Consider the following 22,517-nt stretch of genomic DNA (forward strand, 5'->3'; position numbering starts at 1 on the left):
TTTCTTTCCTAAATCCTCATCAAAATATGTTCCACTATCATGTGGATTAAAGAGAGACAGAGAATGAAACATTTTTTAAATAAGAAGATAAATTTGTTAATAAATTATGCTATCGAATCTTACGCATATTATCACAATTCCACCATTAAGTCAACATTAGTGTTGTCTAAGTCAACATTAATATTGTTTCATCAAAACATTCATTTATTAAGATATTAAAATACCATAATTCTTGACCACTAGGTTAACTTTAGTGTTGTGCCATCAAAATATTCATCTATTAAAAATATTGAAATACATTATGAGGTTAGTTTGCTCACAAATTTACTCATACATTGAAAAACTAGAATTAACTAATCAAACTTACTAGAGTTGACATGATAATGAGAGTTTGGAAAGACTTCCGTAACAGAATTTACCCCCAAACAATTGCATCTACATTGAAGCTTGCTGTTTCGTGGTGATAACTAATATAAGTCAACCATGGAGGTATTTAGTCGAATGTTCTATGCATTTACCAAGTTCGTGTAAAATTCACAATATATAATAAATAAATAGATATACTTTTAATCTTAATCGCATAACGATACCTCAGTTTAATACAAGTACCTTAGTCGTATAAACTTTGTTGATCCTTTTTTCTCTATTTCTATTAGTACTGATGTAAATATTCAGTTCAAAAGCCAGCGTAAAACTGTGGATCTATACTTCAATAGTTAGTAACTACAAATGTATCAATATCGATATCACAAAATGTAGCAAAGAGAGGAAATGGGCAACTGGCACGGGCTAAAAATTGGGGCCACCAAACTGTAAATATTGCAAAATTTGATTTTGTATACATTCAAAATCAAAACCCTGATTGAATAAATTTCTCAATAACTACTTATAGGAGAAGAAGAAAAAAATTGGTATAATGAAATCCATTAGTTAAAACTAACTTATGTGAAAGTTAAAATAATTTCTCCAAAAGCTAATTTTAACTTATACATAAGTTAGTTTTAACTAATGATAAAATCTTAATTCCTTAACCAAAAATTTTTCTTTTCCTATAAGTGTTTACTAAAAAGTTTATTCAAATAGGGTCCAACTGCTGTACCTTACAAAAAGACACGAGCAAAAAGTAAAAAAGATCTACACAGGCTAAATTTGGCTAGTCTTTAACATCTGAAACTCCTTCGCCACAAATCTGAAACCTTGCTTCAGCTTCAGCCAAACAAGGAGAACTTATCACTTTACAGATTCGCTCTTCCCCTCTGCCTTTCCTGAGAGCCAGCCTGTCATCAAGAAATTAATTAACATCCAGGGTGTGAACGACCTCAGACAAGAACTAAACCTAGACATTTCATATTTGCAGTTCGTACCTTGTTGTTGTAGCATGAGCCATAATGTTCCCTCCAATAGGCTTGACTTGAGGTCCAGCAAAGACTGCAGAACCATCTACTTGTGAAACTACTTGGTTTGTTATGACGATAGCAACACCAAACTACAATTAGAAAATCAGAAAAATTTATTAGCTCCAAACTGATTATGTATAATTATTAGTTGAGACTTTTTCTTATTCCAACACACAACAAACAACAAGAAGATCATACGGGGAAAACCTAAAAGTTTTAACTAAGTTCTACAGGCTTTTAGCATCAACCATCTCACATCAAAACTGTCATAGTATGGATCCAAACTATTAGTTGACCAACTGTCAACCACATAACAGCCTTTGTGAGACATGGTATGCCGCATAATTTAACATACTAAGATAGAAGCTTGAATTAGTTTAACCTAGAAGGTTAGGTGCACTGCCAGCCCAACTAGGAGTTTTACCTCATCCGCTAATTTCTGAAGGCTCCTCAGGAACTTTGCTAGATGCATTTGCCGGGCTGAAAGCTCCCCCCTTCCAGAAAAATCTGTCCTATAGAGGGCAGTAGCACTGTCTACTATCATTACAGCAAACCTGTGTATATACAATCAAAATGTAAGCCGCTAACAAAAAGAGTTTCCACAATCAGATATCGCTGGTTACAGAAAATCTTACAGCTCTAGCACAAGAAAAAAAAATATGAAGGAATAAAACACTTCAGCTAGTAACAACACCACCCCGTGATAAAGCAAGATGAGAACAAATTATTATGGTATTATTCACTTGAGCATCATTATGTGTGGTAAAATGGTAATGTTGGCAGATCTTAACAATATTGAACAAAGGGATCCATCGCAAATCACACCTTGTTTCCACCATCATTGACGCAGCTTCAAGCAGAAGCCGTGATTGATGATCAGTGTTATATGCTCTAGCATAAGCCACATTTTCCAATACATCAGCACCATTCAGCCCAAACCTGCAGAGCACAAAGAAAAATTAACACTGAACGCATTACATATATCACATATACATGGAAGCAGAAAATTCATATCAAGAATCATTCTTTATACCTATCTGCTATTTGTAAGAGTCGCTGAGGCCTAAATGTGCCCTCAGCATCTATGTACATAGCTTTACCCTCACCACCTCCTTGGTCTAGCGGCAACTACGACATCAACAATGAATCAGAATTAGGTGAAGGCGTGAGAATTACAGTTCGATTAAAACCAAAAGTTTCACAAACTCAATCTTTAAAACCGAGTGCACTAGAGCAACTGTCATTGAGCATGAGCATGAAAGGAAACTACACTACTCACTTGGCAAGTGACACACAGAGTGTGACACAGCTGAGTCTTCCCGGATCGAAATTCACCGTATAACTCAGTGATAGAACCAGTCTCAATTCCACCTGATAGAAAGAACCACATATCAAGTCAAGACACTCCAACATTAAAAATCACGATGTTCCATAAACCCTAAAAAGGTCTTAATTGTTTCTGATTCTTACCCTCCAATATCTTGTCAAGCTCTCTTGATCCCGTGGTAATCTGAATGATTGCATCGCGCTGGGCATGGAGTTCACTGGCACTGGTAAACCCCATAGGCACAAGCTTAGAAGCTGTCAATAAAGAACAGAAAACAAACGTCACAAGACCTTCACAATTACAAGAAACGGGCAATAAGGGAAACAAGGGTGAAGGTGTTTTCTTTACCTGCTTCGATGATCTTGTCAACTTTGGCTTCACTGATACCCTTGATTTGCAAAAGGTCTTTCCTGGGAGTGTAAGCAACGGATTCAACGGTGCAAATGCCCGCGTCTTTAAGCTTCTTGACGTCTGTGGCGGCTATGCCCGATGCCTGAGATTAAAATTAAGCATTAGGGTATAAGCAGAAAACACGAAAAGGGGGAATCTTGACCTAAAAAAATGGTGGCGAGGGTGTAATTGAAGGCAGTAAAGCGAAATGGAGGAAATTAGATTAATGGGGTTGGTGAAATAATGAACAAGAAGGGATCTTTGAAGAGAAGGGACCTGAAGTTGCTCGACGGGAAGAGGGCCATGCTGAATGTCTTCGGCTTCGTCCTGTTGTTGGGGCGTTTTCTGGTGGCGTTGCTGCTCCATGGTTGCAGTTGCAGACATGACCCCTCAGAGATTCAATTGACGAGAACGAAGCCAAGTGGGTGAAGAGAAGAATGAAGAGAGGGTGAAGATTCAAAAGAATTGGTGAGGCGCCAAAATAATTCTTCTGTGGCCCCAAACCAAGAAGCTTACTTGACAAGCTTAACAAGAAAATATGAGATATATTTATACAAAACGTTCCCTCCAGAAATTAATTAATTAGTTAAAACACACAAAGAGGCCCATTTTGTCTTCAGACGGCCCAATACAAAAATAGGTTTTTGTTTGGGTCATTTATTCCAATTCCTATTTATTTAATTGGGGGAAGGGGTTGTATTTATTAATATAGTTTACTATAATTTCAATTATAGTGATTATATATCTCGTTTCTTAAAATTTTGTAAAAATAAAATTTAATTGATATAACAAGATAAAATTGTTTCTTAGATTATGGGTCATAGGGATATAATTACATACATAAACTTTCCAAAAACATGATGTTAGTAGAAAGGGAAGTTACATACATAAAATTTCGAAAGATAGGAGATGATGTTAGTATAAAGGTAATATGGTTGCATACAAAGATTGACTACTCATTGAATGCTCCAACAATATTTTTTTTTTCAACCATAACTAATAGTTACAAACATTGTGATGTTTCCCACTTCAACATAAAGAAAATCATCATTTAAATTTGATTATTTTAGATAGAAAATTTTATATAAAATTTTCATTGTTTGATCTAATTGAGTGACCTTTTTACTTGAGTCTCTTCATTCAAGCATTTAAGGTTGAGGATTGGATACATCTAATCTACCCATTGACCAAATAATTAAATTGACTTCCCAATAAAGTCAATGTAATTGACTTTTTTAGTTGATCGAACCAATCGATTTTCTTTTGTTGTTAGACTAATTGCTTAAAGTCATAATATAAAGAAGGGAGTAGATGCAATATGTGACATTGAGATTTGTCGAATTACCCTCATAAAATCGAGAATGCCAATATACTCAAATACAAGTATAAAAAGAAATTATTAAAGTTAAGATAAAAAAATACTTTTTAAATACTATGAACTTTGACAATAACTATAATTTTTTAGAAATAGTCATATATATTAAAACATAATTATCTTAATAAAAGAATGATGAGGATGTTCAATGATATAATAAAAGAAAATATATGTAATCAAAAATACTTTCAACCTGTATAAAAAACATATATGAATTTAAGGTATTGAAATACCATTATAATTTGTTGAGATGATTTTTTACATCGGAAAAAAATGATAAGATGTCATTAGAGATATAATAAATGTAATTTTTTTTTGCAAGGTTTTAACATTTTTTACTTTACGAATTAGTTTTTTTTGGAATTGATTAAATCGTAAACTCAAATTCTAATATTTGTTAAGTCTTGCATCTCTCAATTAATTTTCAATAAATTGTTTAAATTAAAATTATTTAAACTGTATATTTTTATCCATTATACAAAAAAAAAAAAACATTTGTTGGTATTTTTTTCTTGTGAAATGTATAAAAGAAAAAAAGTTTATTAGTACAAAAAAAAAAACCTATTTTTTGAGGAAGAGATTTGAATTCTTGCATGATAATTAGAAAAACGATGAAGTGCCTTAAAATACTAGCTTAAAAATAAAAGTAAAATGTGTTTAATTAAATAATATATATAATTCACAACTATTATTCAATACTTATTTTTAAGCAAATACAAAAGGTTATTATCACGGACAAGGTATTTGCCACATCAAAAATTGTAACGTGTAATACTTGTTGATTTGATACTTTATCACATACTTTAGTTGGTAACGGAATACTTTTTAAAAAACCAAAAACATGACATTAATAAGTAAAAACATTAGCATAGATATAAATCATTGTTAACATAATATAACATTAACAGCACCTTGGAAGAACAAGATTGACTCAAACTAGTAGTTTTGAAATGGCAAGAGCATTACTACAGAGTTGAGAGAAGTAACGATTACGTTCAGTAAGAGGAGAGTTGGAATATTCACTGTCTTCACTTTGCATGTCCTTGAAGCCATCTTCACATGTCTCAGCATCTGACATAGCAGCAGAAACCAACGTATCCACTCTGTCACAATCTCCATTTGCAAGTGCATGTTTTGAGTGATGCAAGTTCTCTATGGCTTCTGAGTATTCCTCCACACAGTCACTTAAGCAACGGGACACGTAATTGTTATTGGAGCCATTTGAAGCAGAAGAAGATTGCAGCTGATAGACATAGGACAAAGTATCTGCAGCATATGTTGTGGTCAGATTCAATGCAATCTCAGCAAGCACTTTTAGATCTGATGTCTTGCTGCTGCCAGGGACTGATCTCAAGGAAGAAATGCATACTTGAAAATGAAGGGTGTGCTTGCAAGTTGCTGTGACCAAATCCTCTCTTTCTTCTGCGTTATGTGGCCTACCACATTGACCAAGCTGAACAAAGCAATTCATCAACAAAATGGGCAGAACAAGGTTGAAAGTTTTCCTTGATGCCATGTCTGCCTCTGATTGTTTAGGGGCTCTGCAAGTGTCATATATAATGTTGTAACTAAACTAATCCAAAATGGACGAAACTTAAAGTACAGAATCATAGGTATTGTTGGTTTTCTAATCACAATCATAACTGGTGTTTTACATTAATAATACGCGTCATTTAATATAGAAATGTAAAATTTTAATTATGATTAAAAAACAGCACCAACAACACTTATACTAATGCATGTAAGTTTTATCCATCAAATATACTAACCTGGTGTAATATAATTGATAGATGATCATGTTCTTTAAACATACGGCCAAAAGTTTTAATGCTTATTATTGTTGGTATATGTTTTAAATATATACAGCAACACTTATAATAATGCATGTAAGTTTTATCCATCAATATACAAACGTGGTGTAGTATAAATGTATAATTGATAGATAATCATGTTTCCAAAAGTTTAATCCTCAAGATCTGTGTGTATAGAAGTCCGTGAGCACAAAACAGTATTTGTTGAGAAAAAATAATTCCTTAAATAGATCACATTACATTGAAAAACTAGTTTATGTCTCTTAACTAGAAGATTCTCTGGAGTCGCCTACAAAAACTAATTGATACACAAAGACAAATTTAAAACCTAAACAAATGTCTATCAGCTACTGATCCATTTTGTTTAATAAACAACGTAGATGCCAGGTATGATTGCAAATAGAATAACTTTTTTTTGGCAAGCGACTTTTGAATTAGTTGGCCAGCTTTCTTTCTGTGTGTGGTTGGAACGGGGGCCGGTATGGTGTATAGATCATGACAGCTCTTTGCATTTGTTTTGTCTGTGTCTCATAGGAATGAAATATAATTAACCAATTGGCCCCAAGTACCTGCCTTATGTTTCAAAAGATCATGAACTTATTCATGACAACTACAGAAAATTTGATTCAACATGGAGTGTTTAATTTCATTTTATTTATATATTATTTTTTTCGTGAAAAATTAACAATTACACCGATAGTAGTTTCCCCTGCATTTGCAAGTACAAGAGATAAAACAAAATTATTTAGTTCACTTCAGACCCAACTTCTTTTATCTGCAAGAACAGATAATCACTCGTATAATGATTCTTCTATTTACTTCAACATTTGGTGACACACAATTCTATTCAAGTATGTTCCACCCCACTGTAGTTAGTGCAAGATTACAATTGAAGATTAATTTTTTGTAAAAATTTTACAGTAAAAAATAAAGAAAGAAAAAAAAAATACATTTCATCAAAATGAGCAACACCATCAGCTTTATTTCCCAGTGTGCCTAACAACATGCAGCAGCTCAAGGGGTAAGAAATTTGAAGCAAAGCGTTTAATTGATCAAGCCTTGCACAGCAGGCACCCCTGTGCTCTGGAGCCATGTACCCTTCAAGAAAGTGCCCACAGTGAACTTGCTTGCCTCATCCTTGTTGATGACCTTGTACCCAGGCCACTTGACCCTAGCACTGGTGCTGGCACCAGGTCCTGTGTTGGCATACTCAGCATAGTACAAAGTATTGAGTGCAAAGTCTCCCATCCACGCTGTCCACCCATCAGGGTTAATGAAGTCACCTATTTCTGATTCCATGACAATGGTTCTTGAGTACTCCTTCCATGGCCTCCCAAGGTAGCTCCTGATCTTGTCCTTCTCTGGAACCAGTGAGTCATCAGCTTTGATGGTGCACTTTTGCAGCACAATTCCTGTGGCTTGTTGCTTGTCCTTTCTCCCTTGAGCAGTCACCATGTTCTGCTGGCCGTCCATTGGCTTCCTAACTATCATGATGCAGTTCTGGAACACCACAGCTGCATCACCAAAGATGAAGTCAATTGTGCCTGTAACGATGCAGCTCCTGTAGAACTGTCTGTGGGCTTGGGTGTATAGAGTGTCTTGGTAGCCCTCAAAACGACAGTTGGCAAACACTGCACGATCTGCCTGCACTCTTGCAGCCACTGCTTGGTGCCCTTCAGGGCCTGCAGTGTTTCTGAATCCCATTGCCATGCCTAAGAATGCGTCTCCCTCTACCACTGCACATGCAATATGTTACTCATCTATAAATAAGACATCAGATTAAGAATCTGCTTGAATATAAGCCAGAAACGCTTTTAAGAGTTTTTTTTTTTTTATTTATAAAAAATAAAGAAGTTTTTCTAGTATAGATTATAGAACCCCTCCGAAGTGCTTTCAAGCTTCTATTTAAACTAACTCTAATTCTTGAAATACACTTATGTACCTCATGAAGGGAGTTTAGTTTTAGACATACCAAAACTTGCAGTTAGGAAGGTCCTGACTCCGTCCCTGTAGTTTTTGTTGCCAGTGATGATGCTCTTTTGGGATCCATCACCATATATGGTTATATTTTGCATTTTCTTAGTTACTGTGACTTGCTCATCGTACACTCCTTCTTTGACATAAATCACATACCTGCATTTTCACAAGCTCACATGATATCAAACATATAGAAAATGCAACTTATAGCAAGATGGGGTGTCTCTGATTCACGATTGAGAGGATCATACCGTCCTGTAAAGCTTTGAGGGATAGCATTTAAAGCTTCAGAGATGGTTTTGAATTTTCCACTGCCATCTTTTGCAACAGTGACATTAGGTTCAGGTTTGTTATCCATGGCCTTCAACACCCTTCGGTCTTCGTGGTTGATCCAAGAAGGAAGGCCATCAGTTTTGTCTAGAGAATCAAGTGGTGAGTTATTGGCGATAGGATTCTGAGATAGCAACAAACGTCCACGTGCCGAAAGGTTTTGTTGCCCCGTGGTGGTTATAGCCGATGCCACCTGAGAAAGAATGGCAAGGGAGTTGCTAATGAATTCCATTGAATCCTTGAAGCCAGTCTGAACTTCGGTCTTCACGTTCCCCTCGGGGAAACCATCAACGCAGTCTTGTTGGAATGTGATCACAGCGCTGAGCCAGCTGTTGAAGTCAGGAATCTTTTCAGAAACCTTCTTCACCTCGGTTTGCGCGAGATGGGAGATTGACGTTGCTATGTCATCCTTAGCATCCTCGAAGAGCTTCTTGCAATCTTCGAACGCTCCTTTCTCTTCCTCGGATTGGAAGTTCATGGAAACGGTTTTGTTGAAGGCCTTGTTGATCTCGTCCTCCGCGAGTTTCACGTATAGCTTGAGAAGTTCTTTGGGTTGTGAGAGTTTGGGGTCGTTCTGGATCGCCTTGTTAAGAGGCTCTTCGCATCTGTCTTTGTAATCCGCGGTGCTACACACCAGTTTCACAATCTTATCGGATACTGTCACGTGCGGGTTGTTGGCGGTGTTTGTTGGTGTATGGTTCTTCTGTGCCTTGCCGCTTTCCTTGCTATTTTTATTATTACTATTGCCGGTGTCGTCGTTTTTCACAACGATGAAGAGTACTGCACCTATCATGCCGACCAGGACAACGGAAGAAACCACGCCGATCATGATCCTCTTCCTCATCTTTTGCCTCTTCTCATTTCTTCGCCGCTCTGAGATGAGGTCAAAGTCTTGGAACGCCATTGTGAGAAAATGTCTAAGGCAGAGGAGACTCTCTCTGCCTTAGGTTCAACTTGAAACCAGTCTCGAAGAAGAGAGGTAGAAAGAGATCCAAGGGAGGTTAGTCCTTTGACTCCTTTTTACAATTTGTGAGTGTTTCACCGCTTGGAACTTTAATGACGTATGTTCGCATGGGGAGTGGACGAGAGACGTTTTAGGTGTTTCTATTTTGGTAACGTGTGACAGCTTCCCATGCATGCATGGTCTTGCGATTTCCACCTTATTTATCACCGTGTTTCGAAAGCCCAAAAGTAGCATGCAAGTAAAAAGAGCATGCAAACCCAATACATGCCTAATCTGTTTCAAACTTTATCTCACACCAGTCATTTTCATCCTTCCTCCTAAAGAATATGACGTTTGTCCGATCTAGGATTACGTTTATTTAGTCTTATAGCTGACCCTAAAATTCAGTGAAAACATCCAAATGTATGCAGTGCATGATCCCCTTAATGATTTTAATCCACTTCTTTTAATCTAAAATTACCTTGTACTTTTTGACATCACTGCCATAATTGTGTTTTTATGAGATAAAACATTAAACTAAGATAGGAATATACAAATACTTAAAGGAAAATGCTAAAGTTGCACGAGCAATATATTATGTCATCATTTGGAAATATTTATTTCTTCTCTCTCATATATTTTGAATGGTTTAAATCATTTTGTTACATCTTTTCAACTTTTCACGGCACTTATTTAACTATACCATTAAAATTAGCTTCACCTTGTTATTTTATATTAGTAGAGACCAAGTGGGACAAGCTAAAGCTATCTAATTTATCTCCTTGTTCTTTATTAGATCCCATCATCATAAGGAAATGAAGTAGACCCAAGCCAAGCACCACCAATTATAAACTCTGAAACTGAGAAATTGTAGGCACTGTTGTAATCCATCAAATGATACCCCTCCCACGTGACTCGGTTATCCGTGCCTGAACCAGGTCCATAATTTGCATACTCTCCATAATACAAAGTGTCCAAGCCTTCATCAACAGACCACTCAGTCCACCCCTTTGGATCAATAAACACATCAATGTAGGACTCGAGGAAAACAGTTCTAGAATATACCCTCCATGGCCTCCCAAGGTAGCTCTTGACACTAGCAGAATTGGAGTACAAATCTTTGGTGGCAAGAATTGAGCAGTTTTGGATTGAGATGCCAGTGTCCTCATCAGGGGAATCTCTGGACTGTGCAGTGATAACAGTGAATTGGCCAGGCAATGGCATCATAGACACAATGTTGCTTGCTTGTAAAACCACTGCTGCATTGCCAAATATGAAATCTATGGTCCCATAAATGCCACACTCCCTGTAGAACTGTCTAAAGGAGTGGACATACAGAGTGTCTTGGAAACCATACATGGCACACCTGAAAAAAGCAGTGAAGTCTGCATTCACTCTCAAGGCCACTGCTTGATGCTTCTCTGGCCCTGCCTTGTTCTCAAAAGCTATATCACGTGCTAGAAAGCCCTCACCAGAGACCGCTGAAAAAGAAAAAGAGTGAATGATCAGCAATTGCAGTTTCAAGACATCTACTAGAAACACAAAAGCATGAAAAAATCATGTTGCTATGAGTCAATTTAAATAAAACTCGTATGTTTCCAGTGCTGTTTTTCCGATGAAAATTGAAATTTTACATGGTAACCTATATTCATCTTTAATGTAAACCTTTATTATAAAACTTTAATTCTGAAAGAGAATAATACTACGTTTAATTATCTTTTAGTTCATATAATTTTATAATTTTTTTAATCTCTATAATTAAAAATATTTTATTTTAGTCTTTATATCATTTTTTTTATTGTTTTAGTCTTAGTTGTTTATAACTATAGGTATTAAAAGGAAAAGAAATTGTATGTATAATTATAAAAATTAGAAAATAAAGTTCATGAAATTATAAAGAAAAAAGGTTAATTAAACCATAATTCTATTAACACCTAAACAAGTGTAGCTAAAGTTTTTTCCTTAAAATAAATCCATGCACCTGAACCATTTTCATATAAAAACTCCCACTTCTCTTTGAGTACCTATAAACTAAACAAAGTTGAACATTCTTGTCATAAATAAGTCTTTGAAGTTTTAGAATTAAAAAAGCTCTCATAAGCTAAAAGCTTAGCTAAACTGTAACCATAACAAATTAGTCAGTGCCACGTACACAAAATCAAAGTGATCAGTTCATAGAGTTATAACATAAGGCATATTAGGAACATTAATACTTCCATCCATATTAAGGGTTTACCTACAGTTGCAGATCTGAAAGTGGTCCAGCCATCAATGACACTTCTGTTGCTGGTAATAACAGTGGCATCCTTTCCATCGCCAAGCAGAACAATATTAGTCTTATAACTTGGGATTTCAACATTCTCCTCGTAGGTCCCTTCTTTGACATAGATCACTGTCCTACCAACGCTGTTATTTGGAGCAAAACTGATAGCCTCAGTGATGGTGCTAAAGTTCCCCGTTCCATCTTTTGCCACAACAATCACTCCATCATTGCTTTGCAAGATGCGATGGTTTTTCCTCAACAGCCACAACAAACGCCGGTTCTTGCGTCCTTTGGAAGCCTTCATCTCAGGCTTAGGGAGAATTGAAAGAGAGTCACTGACATGCTTGTAAGAGTCAATCACAGAATTCACCAGAACAGGCTTAAGGGTACCTGAGGCAGAATCTAAGCTTTCTAGACATGTGTCCTTGTTGGTGAGTGCTGCACTGAGGTAGGTTCTTGCATCAACTAGTTTTCTGGTGTCTTGAGAGCGGACCCCTGATAGTGATCGTTTCAAGGAAGCTAAGGTGGATTGTTGAAGCTCTCTACAGTCTTGAACTGCTCCTATTTTGTTCTCTATGATGCTTGAGTGTCCAGCATTGTTTAATAGATCAGATAGTTTTGTGGCTTCGGATATTGCTTCTTGGAGGGACTGAAGAAGGGTGTTGATGATGTTTGGATTTATGTTTATTGAGATGGAAAGTTTAGATGAATTGAAGGAAACTTCAGGGTGGGATTTGGTTGTGTTTATGGAAGAGAGTTTTGCATGCATTGTTGGGGTTGTGACAGCTATAGTGTGTGAGAAGAAGATTGTTAAGAGAAGGAGGAAAAGTTTAGCCATGAAATTGTTACACGAGCAATAAGAAGAAAGAGACTGTTAAAATGTGATTTGGATATGAAGAGTTTCAGTATTTGACTCGTTGTTAAATAATGCTGTTGGCGGACATGGATTTATGAAAGAAAGGCAAATAGGGACTTAGAGTTTGTTACCCTTTTTTTGATGGTGCGGCACCTGCACACTACCTATTTAACTAGGAAACGTGAGAATGAGCTTATGGCCAAAGGGGATGCATGTGGTACACAAATATTAATTATGATTTCCATATTAATTTTCCAATATTTCTGGTTTGGGTGGGTCACTTGTTTTGTTTTTACTAGAAGACCAACTTGTGAATTATTGGCATTGCCAGGCAAAATGAGAAGCTCATTAAGAGTGCGAAAATAAAAAAAGGAAGTGTCATTTCATTTGGCTAAGTTTGATGGGTTATGAAGCTGCTTTAGAAGATAGTGTAAGTGTAAAATATACGTGGGTGAAAGAGAATGATATAAGACAGGAAGACATTGCCTTTGGTTTTGGGTCATTCTGTTTTGGCTTTTTGTGGGTATTGGTGAAAATAATGAAGGGTTGGTGGTTTGGTGCTTATTGAAGGGACCTTTGTATGTCGACAGTTCTACCACGAGCTCAACAGTTTCGATGCTTTAACTCGTCGACAGTTTATGTGACACTGTCCAATTCCCAGATGAATTGTTCCTAAACCAAGGATTGCTATTTGCCACCTAGTCAAGTACTTACAACTAACGACAATCTGTGAATTACCGTAATAAGATATGGTATTATTTTAATAAAATGAATTGAAATTTAATTTAACTTTCTAAAATTATTTTATAAAATAAAAAAAAATCACTTATGTACTTTACTTTAGTTATATTATTAATCCACGTGAGATCTTTAATATATTAGTCTTGAAGTGTAACAATCATGATTAAGAGGTTTTTTTTATATGATTAAGAGAAGTTTAATTTGTTTTAAAAAGTTATATAATTGTGTTATAATTTTTTATATTATTTTAAAAATTAAATTAAAATCATTATCTCTTATACATTTCTTTTTATAACTAAATAATAAGCGTGATATAATTATAAAATTTTATTATCTAAATTGTTAGTTTTTTTTTTTTTAATGTAATACATGTATAAAATGATAGAATATATTTTGGTCGCTTTAAAATTTTTAAGTGATGGCTGGTGAATGGTGATGGGGCGATTATGACCTTTTGATGTTTTAGTTTGTGGTTAATTTCAACTTTAAATAAATGGTTACCTTTATCATATGCAACTATAGGTCAATGGCCTCTAAAAATTTCGTTGAGGACTAAGATTGAGCAACTTGTTAAAGGCACACCGGTGATTGGTGAAGTAAGTGTTTGATATTTTTGGAAAGAAAAGACTAGCTAGGATCAAACTTTTATGTCTATATTTGATTTGAGTGTTTATATTGTTAGAAATAATCCACAACATGGATACATAGAAATTTTTTTTATTATTCATATTTTTCTTTTATAAAATATGTGTGAATTTTATCAAAAACTAATCTTTAAAAAATATGATTGATTTTTTCTAGTAGAGTTTTTATTTCTAACTATAATTTTTTTATTATAAAATTCAAATACATATATTTAACTTAGAAAATATTTGACGAGAGAAAAATCATTACAAAATTTGAACAAAAAAAATTGAATACGTATATTTAATTTAGAAAATATTTGACGAGAGAAAATTACTTGCATAGGAGAAACAAAAGAAGTTTTTTTTTTCTTTTCCTTCTAGCCACGGGTAAACAATAGAAGACCGAATATAAATTTAATTTAGAAAATAATTGACAGGAAAAAATATTGAGTGCATAGGAAAAACAATTCATTATTATGAATATGTTTAGACAAACTTTTCTATAAATATTATTAAGGAATTTTTTTTTAAATAACTTTTTCTTAAGTTAAAATTTACTTATGTATAAATTAATTTGGAGAACATTACCCTTGTTAGTTAATTTTCAAATATGTTTTTTAACTTATAAATTAATTTATTTAGTTTATGAAGAAACTAATTTATTTTACATTTTTAATTTTTTTATAAGTGTTTATGAAAAAAAAATCAAACAAACTTTATATAAATATTGATAGAAGAAGGTAGTTGCAGAAACATAGCAATGAAAAAGCATATAAAACTCTGATCCAAAAATATTTCTATGGAATTTACATGAGAGGCTTATCTTGTAATAATTTTTTATTTTGTGTAGGAATAAATGGTGTTATATAATGATATATTGATGTTTAATATTTGAGGGCACATGAACCGTTGAACACTAATATATTTTAAAAAAAACATAATCATTTAAAAACATTTTGTGATTTTTTTAATAAAAAAATAGGCTAAATAAGCTTTTAGTTCCTCAAAACTTTAAGAATTCAATTTTTAGTCTTTCTTAAAAAAAATTGTCAATTTTTAATCTTTAATTAATTTTGTCACATAAATTAGTCCATATAAGTGAAGTCTCCTGTGTTAAATAATGATGTATCCTAATAAATAACAATGAACTTGACTATTATTATCCATAAACTACCTAAAAATTATCAAATCACATAATGTATGCAATTGTATTATTTGTTCACATAATTATATGGATAGAGTTATTTTAACAACATCTTTTATTTTCAAAAAAGAAATGAATATCTAAGCATGATGAATAAAAAAATTACAAATGTCATGTGATTTGATACCTATCAAATAACTACATGAACAGATGAATCATAATTTATTAACAAACATCATTTAAAATAAGAGATTCAGTCATCAGGGTTAATTTACATAATGAAAACTTAAAATTGAATAAAAATTTAAAAAAGACTAAAAATAAAATACTTAAAAAGGTGAGGGATTAAAAACTTATTTAAAAAAAACATACTTTATTTGTGTATTTTAATCTTGCCAATTTATAATAAATCTAATAATTAATATTTATCTATTTATTTTTTTTACCCTCTTTTATCTTTTAATCTCTACTACATGATTTACCTGGGTGATACACGGTGATTTTAGTCAATTTTTGTATTATTTTTTTATTAAATGATAAGGATTATATAACTAAACATAAAATTTATTTGTCATTTGATAATGAACCGCTAGCATGCATGTGATAAAAGTTATAGTCATGTATACCATCATACCTTAATACCAATTTTGGAGCTCAAACTATCAAGCAATTTTGTCACTTAATTCAGAACGGAAGCACTGATAAAAGGGAGTTGTTACGTACTCTCAAACATCGAATGATTTTAATACATTTTTATATATAAACTTATAAAAAAAATTTAAAAAATAATTTAATTATAAAATAAATAATCCAAATTATACTTATAAAAAAAAGTAAGATAAAATTATAAAGATTAAAATTATAAGATTTCAATAATATTATAAAATATTAAAAAAAGAAAAAAAATTAATAAATAGTAGAAATAAAAAATTATTAAAATTATAATATAGAAATTCAAAATTTTAAGACAAAAATACAAAAAATATACTTAAAAAATTATTAAAATTAAAATATAAAAATTCAAAAATTTTAAGTAAAAAGATAAAAAAATACTTAAAAAATTATTAAAATTAAACTAGTTAAATATATAATAATATTATTACAAATAAATTAGAATATATAAAATAAAAATAAAATGACCAAATAATTTAAAAATTAAAAAAATAAAATATCATAAATATTATTTAAATAAATTATTAAAAATATAAAATATAAAAATCTGTACCAGTATCATCTCAAATAACATGAGTACCATAGAATTTCTCTCTCAAATAACATGGGTACCATAGAATTTCTCTATCAAAAATCATATCAAGTTTGATATCTTGAAATGCATAATAAAGGAAGGAAGACCAAATAGAAAGAAAAGAATACACAATCATCAAAAGAAAAAAAATCCCTCTTGTGATATAAAACAAATCGACCGCCATCATGAATCCATCACCAAAATTATGGCAGGAATGTTTGGCTCCGTGAGAGAATAGAACCCCATTTAATAAATGTATCTATTTCAACTTAGTTACATTTGTGAAGATCATTTTTTTTACACTATTAATATTTTACAAATTTCAATTCTCATTATATTTACTACTTCTTTTTTATATTCCCCCCCTTTTTTTTATAAGATTTACCAATTATGTCTTACATCACAGCTAATCTTATAATACATATTAAATAAAAATATTTTAGATCAAATATACTAGTTTATAAGTAGTATACTACATTAAATATTTCTTTAGAAAATGCACATTAGTCTTTAAACGCTAAATGTTTTAAATCATTGTACAAGTATGAATTTGCTCCTCTTTGGAATTAACTACATATACTACCTCCTCATATATTTAAATATTTAAAATTAATGTACATAAATTAAGAAATATTTAATGAAAATAAAATATTATTATATTCAAACTAAAATATTTTGGTTTAATACATTGATTATTGATATTTGTATTACTGATAATATATATGTTAAATAAAGATGTATTTAAGAAAAATACTAATTAAACTTGAAAATTTTAAATATAAACATGACACCTCCTTAAAACTCAGGTGAAGCTGCACACATCCATTTTCTCCAAAATCCAAAAAACACCTAGGTACCCTCCAATAACCAAAAAAGGAAAATCTTAAATAATCAACAAGTACTCGTTAATTAAATTGAACACGGGCCCAATTCACCTTTTGTTTTTTAATAATTTTTTTTTCTGATATAAAGAACCACCTTGAATATGTAATAATTTTGATATAAGTACAAGGATGCCATGATTTGGCAAGCGTTTCTGTTAAGCCGTGAATCCAGCGGTATACGTTACTCCGGTAGAAGGCAACCATAAATTCCCTTCAATAAATTGAGTGACTGTGAAGTTACTAGCCTCACTTGAATCATTCAATGCATGGTACCCTGGCCACTTGACACGGTTAGCCACTCCTGCACCTGGTCCAGTGTTCATGTACTCAGCATAGTACAACGTGTCCAATGCAAAGTTCCCATTCCACTCCAACCACCCTTCTGCTCTTATCACCTCACTCATGTACGACTGCATGAAAACGGTTCTCGAATAACTCTTCCATGGTCTTCCCAGGTACGTTTGCCTGGTGCTAACTGACCCTACAAGGTCCGAATCTGCACTGATATTGCAGAATTGGAAGGAGAAACCGGTTGGTTCATTTGGGTCTTTTCTTCCGTGAGCTGTGATCGTGTTCTTCTGATTTGGCAACCCTTTCTTGGCCTCTATTGCGCAGTTTTGGAACATGGCAGTGGCGTCCCCAAAGATGAAATCCACTGTGCCTCTGATTCTGCATTCTCTGAAGAATTGGCGCATCGTGTGGGTGTATAGGCTGTCTTGGTAACCCGAAATCCCACATCGGTAGAACACGGAGAGGTCAGAGTCTGATCTTAGTGCCACTGCTTGGTGCTTCTCCGGCCCTGCCGTGTTCTCAAAGGAAATGTCTCTTGCTATGAATCCTCTGCCACTCACCGCTACACAAAAACAAGTACAAATGAGAATTTGGTTTCACATTTCAATCGTTGAATAAGACGGGTTTAAGAATTTTAATTGCGGCACGTGCTTATTTAATGTTAATTATGAGCTACTTAGCTAATGTGATTAAATTTCGAGGCCCTACTTACCGTTCAAAGTTGTTATGAGTCCAAATTATATTTAAGCATTTGTGTGTTCAGAAGTGATTGTTCCTAATCAGAACAGCTCTCACCTGCTGCACTCATGTTTTGTGTTGATCCATTAAGAGTTATGTTGGGGATGAAAATGAAACCCCTGTCATCATTGACTCTACTAGCTGACCTACACCTTATCTATAACTCTATTTTTTTTTTTGTTTATTCTGTCGTGGATTACTCCAATAATCAAAATTTCTCAATATCGTAATCCTGGTTGGTTGCGAAGCACTTGTAAATATTTTATATAAAATTATTATCAACATGTACACTCACGTATCGATATTATTATTTTTTTCCATACCAATACCTTGAGAAAATTAAGATATCATAGCTATAGTGATTTAATCTGGATAATCTGCCGCTCAAAATAATTAATTTAGTTATATTTTCTGCTAAGATTTTGTTAGAAATTAAATACATTTTTAAAGGTTAAGATATTCTAAGAATTAAAAAGTAACATAAAGGGTCCCTATCGCCATTGCATGGCAATTACTACTCTTTTTTTTTTTTTTTAATATATCAGCATCTTTCGGTTTTCATAAACAGTGTATAACTCATTAATTATTAGTTATGCAAAGTGAATTTTCAGTTATTTATTACGAAAAAATAACCTATTAATATTTAATAAAATATTCCAACTCAACACTCAACAGTAATAAATAGTTATTTGTAACAGGAAAGTACAGCGTGATGCAAAATAAACTTAACTTTGAAGAATAATACTCCATCAACCATATACCCACACACACACACTGAAATACAACTATGTCATTGTGCTGATCTTTGATTTCAAACTTTAATAGTAGTTTCATGTTCGTCTTTTAAAAAATAACGTGAGAACTTTACAATTTCTAAAATTATTTTTTTAAAAAATAAAATATTTAAATTAATCTTTGAGATTGTTTAGTCTTTGAAATTAAAAAAAATTCATTAAAAAACAGTTACTTAATATTTTTTTACGGTCATTTTATATATAAAAAATTATAGTACTTCATAAAAAAATAACAAAGAAATTTTAAATTATAGAGAATCAAATATTAAACACTAATACTCAAATATTAGGCAATTTAAGAGAAAGAAATAAATGTTAATATTTTCTATTGAACATGATATGATGATAGTGTTACAAAAATATTTAAAAGAAAAGTATGGTCATGGTAAAAAGTTGCCGTCATGCATCACGGTAGCTATTACCCTATATATCGTAGGCGATCAACTTTAGGCTTCGAACTAGAAGATTCCATCGAAACCCAATGCAAATTTTAAATTTCACACCATATATCCTATGCTTCTTTTAAAAAAAAAAAAAGTAAAGGTGGCATGCATAGTTACCGAATGTAGGTGATCGGAAAGTGGTCCAACCGTCGATGAAACTCCGGTTACCGGAAATAACGGTGGCATCTATCCCATCTCCAACGATCATGATATTCCATTTCTTCTTCTTGATCTCGACGTTCTCTACGTAAACCCCCTTCTTTATATAAATGACAAACCGTTTCATGCTGTAATCCGGTGCCGCAAGCACCGCATCAGTGATGGTGGCGTAGTTGCCGCTCCGATCCGCAGCCACAACAGCATCAGGAGCCAGAGCCACTCCACTCGCTTGCAGAAGCTTCCTATCGTTAGGCCTAACCCACGAAGGAAATTCCCCCTTCCCCTTGCCGTCTCCAAATTCATCCTCTGCGGGAAGCACCTGCGCAAGAAGCTGCTCCACCAACGACACCACTTGCCCTACGCCGCCAGACACCAAACCCTTCACAATGCCGTTCGTGCCTTCTAATCCCTCCATGCACGTCTCGGGAAGCGCGAGTGCCGCACTGAGCCATGTCCTCAAATCGGAGCTCAGGTTCCCCGTGCTGTTATGCTTCCCTGCAAAGCCAACATTGTAATTAAACTCTCTGCTTCTTTTAGTTATTGTGTTTTTCTATTTTAAACTATGTGGGGCATAGTGGTACCTGTGGGGTTGTGTGTGGCGGAGAGGGACCAGGAGAGGACTTCGGAGGAGAGGTCGAGGAGGTCGAGGCAGTCGGAGACGGCGGTGGCGAGGCGGAAGTCGGCGAAGTGAGAGGTGAAGCGTGAGAGAATGGATGCGAGTTGTCGTATGACAGCGATGACTTGGGTGAGTGAGTCGAGGAATTTGGTGGGGGAAACTTTGAGGCAGGCTGAACCCACGAAATCGGTGTGAGCGTCGGTCAATGGGGTGCAGAGTGCCAGAAAGAGGACCAACCAGAGGCTCTTTTTTCGTGCCTTCTTTAGTGAAGGAATAGCCATTTCGAACAACAAGTGCCCAATTACCAATTACGAGAGAGGGACCTTCGCTATTTAAAGGGAGCCCAGAGAGTTGAAATGTCTTAGCCAACCCTCGAATTTTTTTTATTTTTTTTTAAAGTTATTATGCTTTTAAAACAATATTTTTAAGATAAGCTAGATCATTGAACTAAGTGGTATTAAATTAACACTACTACATATTATTACATGAGTAGTTCACTCAAAAACTTACCTTAATCAATATTTATGGGAGTCTAATTGTGGTCAACCATTTACTACAAATAATCATTACCTCATCTCATGTAAGAGATCTTGGACATCAACCCCATGATTATCTCATTCAGACTTGAGTCAACGTTACCAGAGGTCAGTCCACTGCATTTTTAATTTTTTCTCTCTTTTATTATTATTATTTATAAAAATACTATGGGCAACAGAAAAGGGGAATGTGTGGGAGGTAACTAAAGTATGCAATGCATGATGGGTAAGTCAGTGTTAGAAGTTAGAAGTGCAGACCCAAATCCAACTGGGATGGTATCCTGTCCTTGACACCCCACCCACTCTGAATAGTGACTACTACACCTTCCACCAGATCAATTTGTTGCATCGACATGGACGTTCTCTGTATTTGATTTTCCCTCGTAGCACCGTCATCAAGAAAAATCTCCACTTTACCATTTGGATCTTCTTTATTCGTCCACCGTTTGAAAAGTAAAAAAGTTATCATTTTTAATGCAAGCGACCCACCGTTAATCGTCCATTTCCCTCGTAATTAGGCCGAGACAAATTAGTATGGGGCAGTCTCATGAATCTGTTGTTATCTTTCACCATAGGAAGCCACAAAGGTTTCCAATTCCACGGTTTCAATAAGTTTAGTAATAGATGCTGACATGCACTAACCATTAGTATTAAGTATAAGAGAATTGGATAATTTTTTTTAAAATGTTTAAATTATTTATATTGTTTTAAATTTTAATATAAACAAACCTTTTAATAATACTGAATAATTATGAATATGTCTCTCAACATGTACAACAATCCTATTATTAACTTTAAAGTATTAGTTAAAAACTTTATGCAATATAATATATTTAAAATCTTATTCAAATATATAGAATCAAATTTTTCCATGTTTCAATGCATCATGCATAGGTGGATAAGATCATTGCTATATTAGACGTGAATTGGAGACTGTTTGTTATAATTTTTTTTAAAAAATGGTGTAGAATAATCTAGTAACCATTTTTTAAATTAAAAAAAATCATAAAATCAATTTATATTTATTTACAATTTTAAAAATCAGTTGGATAATAAAGGATAATATGTCATATACATAAGAAGAATGATATGAGTAAACAATATATTATGTAAATAATTGACATGTTTGGTTAATACGCTATTAATAACGTTAAATAATTAGTTAATATAGGACAAAATGTATATAATTTTAAAAAATATGATAAAATATATAATTTTAGGTGTAAGATGACAAAATTTGTAAAAATATAGAAGAGATAACTAAAAAAACGTGTAATTAAATCATAACAATAATAATGTGTGAAATCATTATTGAATCCTCTGAATTTTTATTCAAAATTTTAGAGTTCATATTCCACTCTTTTTTTTTTTTTTTTTTTTAAATCATTAACATGGATGAAGTCAGATGTTTGTTGAGTAGAGTTATTTAATTTAATTAATTTATTTGTATTTTTATATGCATGCTTTTGATAGGCACTTTTACATTTATTGTCATTGAAATAATGGAAACATATCTAGCTAATTGATCTGGTCATCTGGGGTGGGGACTAAAACAGGAGTGCAGATTATGCAGTCAAATTTTAGCTAAAAAGTTATATTATTTGTCAAAACAGTCAACCTCAACGGCTAT

At 33.4% G+C, this 22,517-nt stretch overlaps 5 protein-coding genes across 5 annotated transcripts; all 5 read right to left on the reverse strand.

Annotated features, from left to right (window-relative positions):
• Positions 1–670: 670 nt before the first annotated feature.
• On the reverse strand, positions 671–3,647 carry RAD51 (RAS associated with diabetes protein 51). The gene is made up of 9 exons (XM_020372524.3): positions 3,391–3,647; positions 3,073–3,217; positions 2,868–2,978; positions 2,677–2,768; positions 2,431–2,525; positions 2,223–2,336; positions 1,822–1,951; positions 1,365–1,486; positions 671–1,277 (listed from the first exon to the last, which is right to left on the reverse strand). Exons 1-9 carry the CDS (start codon positions 3,496–3,498, stop codon positions 1,154–1,156), a joined length of 1,041 nt encoding a protein of 346 aa, XP_020228113.1. The 5' UTR covers positions 3,499–3,647; the 3' UTR covers positions 671–1,153.
• Positions 3,648–5,331: 1,684 nt separating this feature from the next.
• Positions 5,332–6,237, reverse strand: LOC109807674 (putative invertase inhibitor). The gene has a single exon (XM_020370251.3). The coding sequence runs from the start codon at positions 6,003–6,005 to the stop codon at positions 5,421–5,423; it is 585 nt and encodes a 194-aa protein (XP_020225840.1). The 5' UTR covers positions 6,006–6,237; the 3' UTR covers positions 5,332–5,420.
• Positions 6,238–7,066: 829 nt separating this feature from the next.
• Positions 7,067–9,648, reverse strand: LOC109808953 (Plant invertase/pectin methylesterase inhibitor superfamily). Its single transcript, XM_020372154.3, has 3 exons — positions 8,529–9,648; positions 8,273–8,433; positions 7,067–8,036 (listed from the first exon to the last, which is right to left on the reverse strand). Exons 1-3 carry the CDS (start codon positions 9,509–9,511, stop codon positions 7,345–7,347), a joined length of 1,836 nt encoding a protein of 611 aa, XP_020227743.1. The 5' UTR covers positions 9,512–9,648; the 3' UTR covers positions 7,067–7,344.
• Positions 9,649–10,110: 462 nt separating this feature from the next.
• Positions 10,111–12,830, reverse strand: LOC109809003 (putative pectinesterase/pectinesterase inhibitor 12). Its single transcript, XM_020372213.3, has 2 exons — positions 11,787–12,830; positions 10,111–11,031 (listed from the first exon to the last, which is right to left on the reverse strand). The coding sequence occupies exons 1-2, from the start codon at positions 12,649–12,651 to the stop codon at positions 10,343–10,345; spliced, it is 1,554 nt and encodes a 517-aa protein (XP_020227802.1). The 5' UTR covers positions 12,652–12,830; the 3' UTR covers positions 10,111–10,342.
• A 4,460-nt stretch (positions 12,831–17,290) lies between these two features.
• On the reverse strand, positions 17,291–20,671 carry LOC109809854 (Plant invertase/pectin methylesterase inhibitor superfamily). Its single transcript, XM_020373259.3, has 3 exons — positions 20,317–20,671; positions 19,694–20,230; positions 17,291–18,163 (listed from the first exon to the last, which is right to left on the reverse strand). The coding sequence occupies exons 1-3, from the start codon at positions 20,630–20,632 to the stop codon at positions 17,466–17,468; spliced, it is 1,551 nt and encodes a 516-aa protein (XP_020228848.1). The 5' UTR covers positions 20,633–20,671; the 3' UTR covers positions 17,291–17,465.
• Positions 20,672–22,517: the final 1,846 nt, after the last annotated feature.

Source organism: Cajanus cajan, chromosome 5 (assembly GCF_000230855.2).
Source record: "Cajanus cajan strain Asha chromosome 5, NIPB_CcT2T_4, whole genome shotgun sequence".
In the NCBI taxonomy this organism is placed as follows: Eukaryota; Viridiplantae; Streptophyta; class Magnoliopsida; order Fabales; family Fabaceae; genus Cajanus; species Cajanus cajan.

What these genes read in the sequence shown, in the direction of transcription:
- LOC109809003 (XM_020372213.3), bottom strand. Translation starts at nt 12,651, where the DNA reads ATGGCTAAACTTTTCCTCCTTCTCTTAACAATCTTCTTCTCACACACT. An exon ending in TTTCAGATCTGCAACTGTAG is followed by an intron (nt 11,032 to 11,786) that starts GTAAACCCTTAA and finishes TTTCTTTTTCAG; the next exon opens with CGGTCTCTGGTGAGGGCTTT.
- LOC109807674 (XM_020370251.3), bottom strand. Translation starts at nt 6,005, where the DNA reads ATGGCATCAAGGAAAACTTTCAACCTTGTTCTGCCCATTTTGTTGATG.
- LOC109809854 (XM_020373259.3), bottom strand. Translation starts at nt 20,632, where the DNA reads ATGGCTATTCCTTCACTAAAGAAGGCACGAAAAAAGAGCCTCTGGTTG. An exon ending in CGCCACACACAACCCCACAG is followed by an intron (nt 20,231 to 20,316) that starts GTACCACTATGC and finishes TTGGCTTTGCAG; the next exon opens with GGAAGCATAACAGCACGGGG. An exon ending in TTTCCGATCACCTACATTCG is followed by an intron (nt 18,164 to 19,693) that starts GTAACTATGCAT and finishes GTTTTTGTGTAG; the next exon opens with CGGTGAGTGGCAGAGGATTC.
- LOC109808953 (XM_020372154.3), bottom strand. Translation starts at nt 9,511, where the DNA reads ATGGCGTTCCAAGACTTTGACCTCATCTCAGAGCGGCGAAGAAATGAG. An exon ending in CCTCAAAGCTTTACAGGACG is followed by an intron (nt 8,434 to 8,528) that starts GTATGATCCTCT and finishes GTGAAAATGCAG; the next exon opens with GTATGTGATTTATGTCAAAG. An exon ending in CTTCCTAACTGCAAGTTTTG is followed by an intron (nt 8,037 to 8,272) that starts GTATGTCTAAAA and finishes TTGCATGTGCAG; the next exon opens with TGGTAGAGGGAGACGCATTC.
- RAD51 (XM_020372524.3), bottom strand. Translation starts at nt 3,498, where the DNA reads ATGTCTGCAACTGCAACCATGGAGCAGCAACGCCACCAGAAAACGCCC. An exon ending in TTCCCGTCGAGCAACTTCAG is followed by an intron (nt 3,218 to 3,390) that starts GTCCCTTCTCTT and finishes TTTTAATCTCAG; the next exon opens with GCATCGGGCATAGCCGCCAC. An exon ending in CTCTGTGTGTCACTTGCCAA is followed by an intron (nt 2,526 to 2,676) that starts GTGAGTAGTGTA and finishes TTGATGTCGTAG; the next exon opens with TTGCCGCTAGACCAAGGAGG.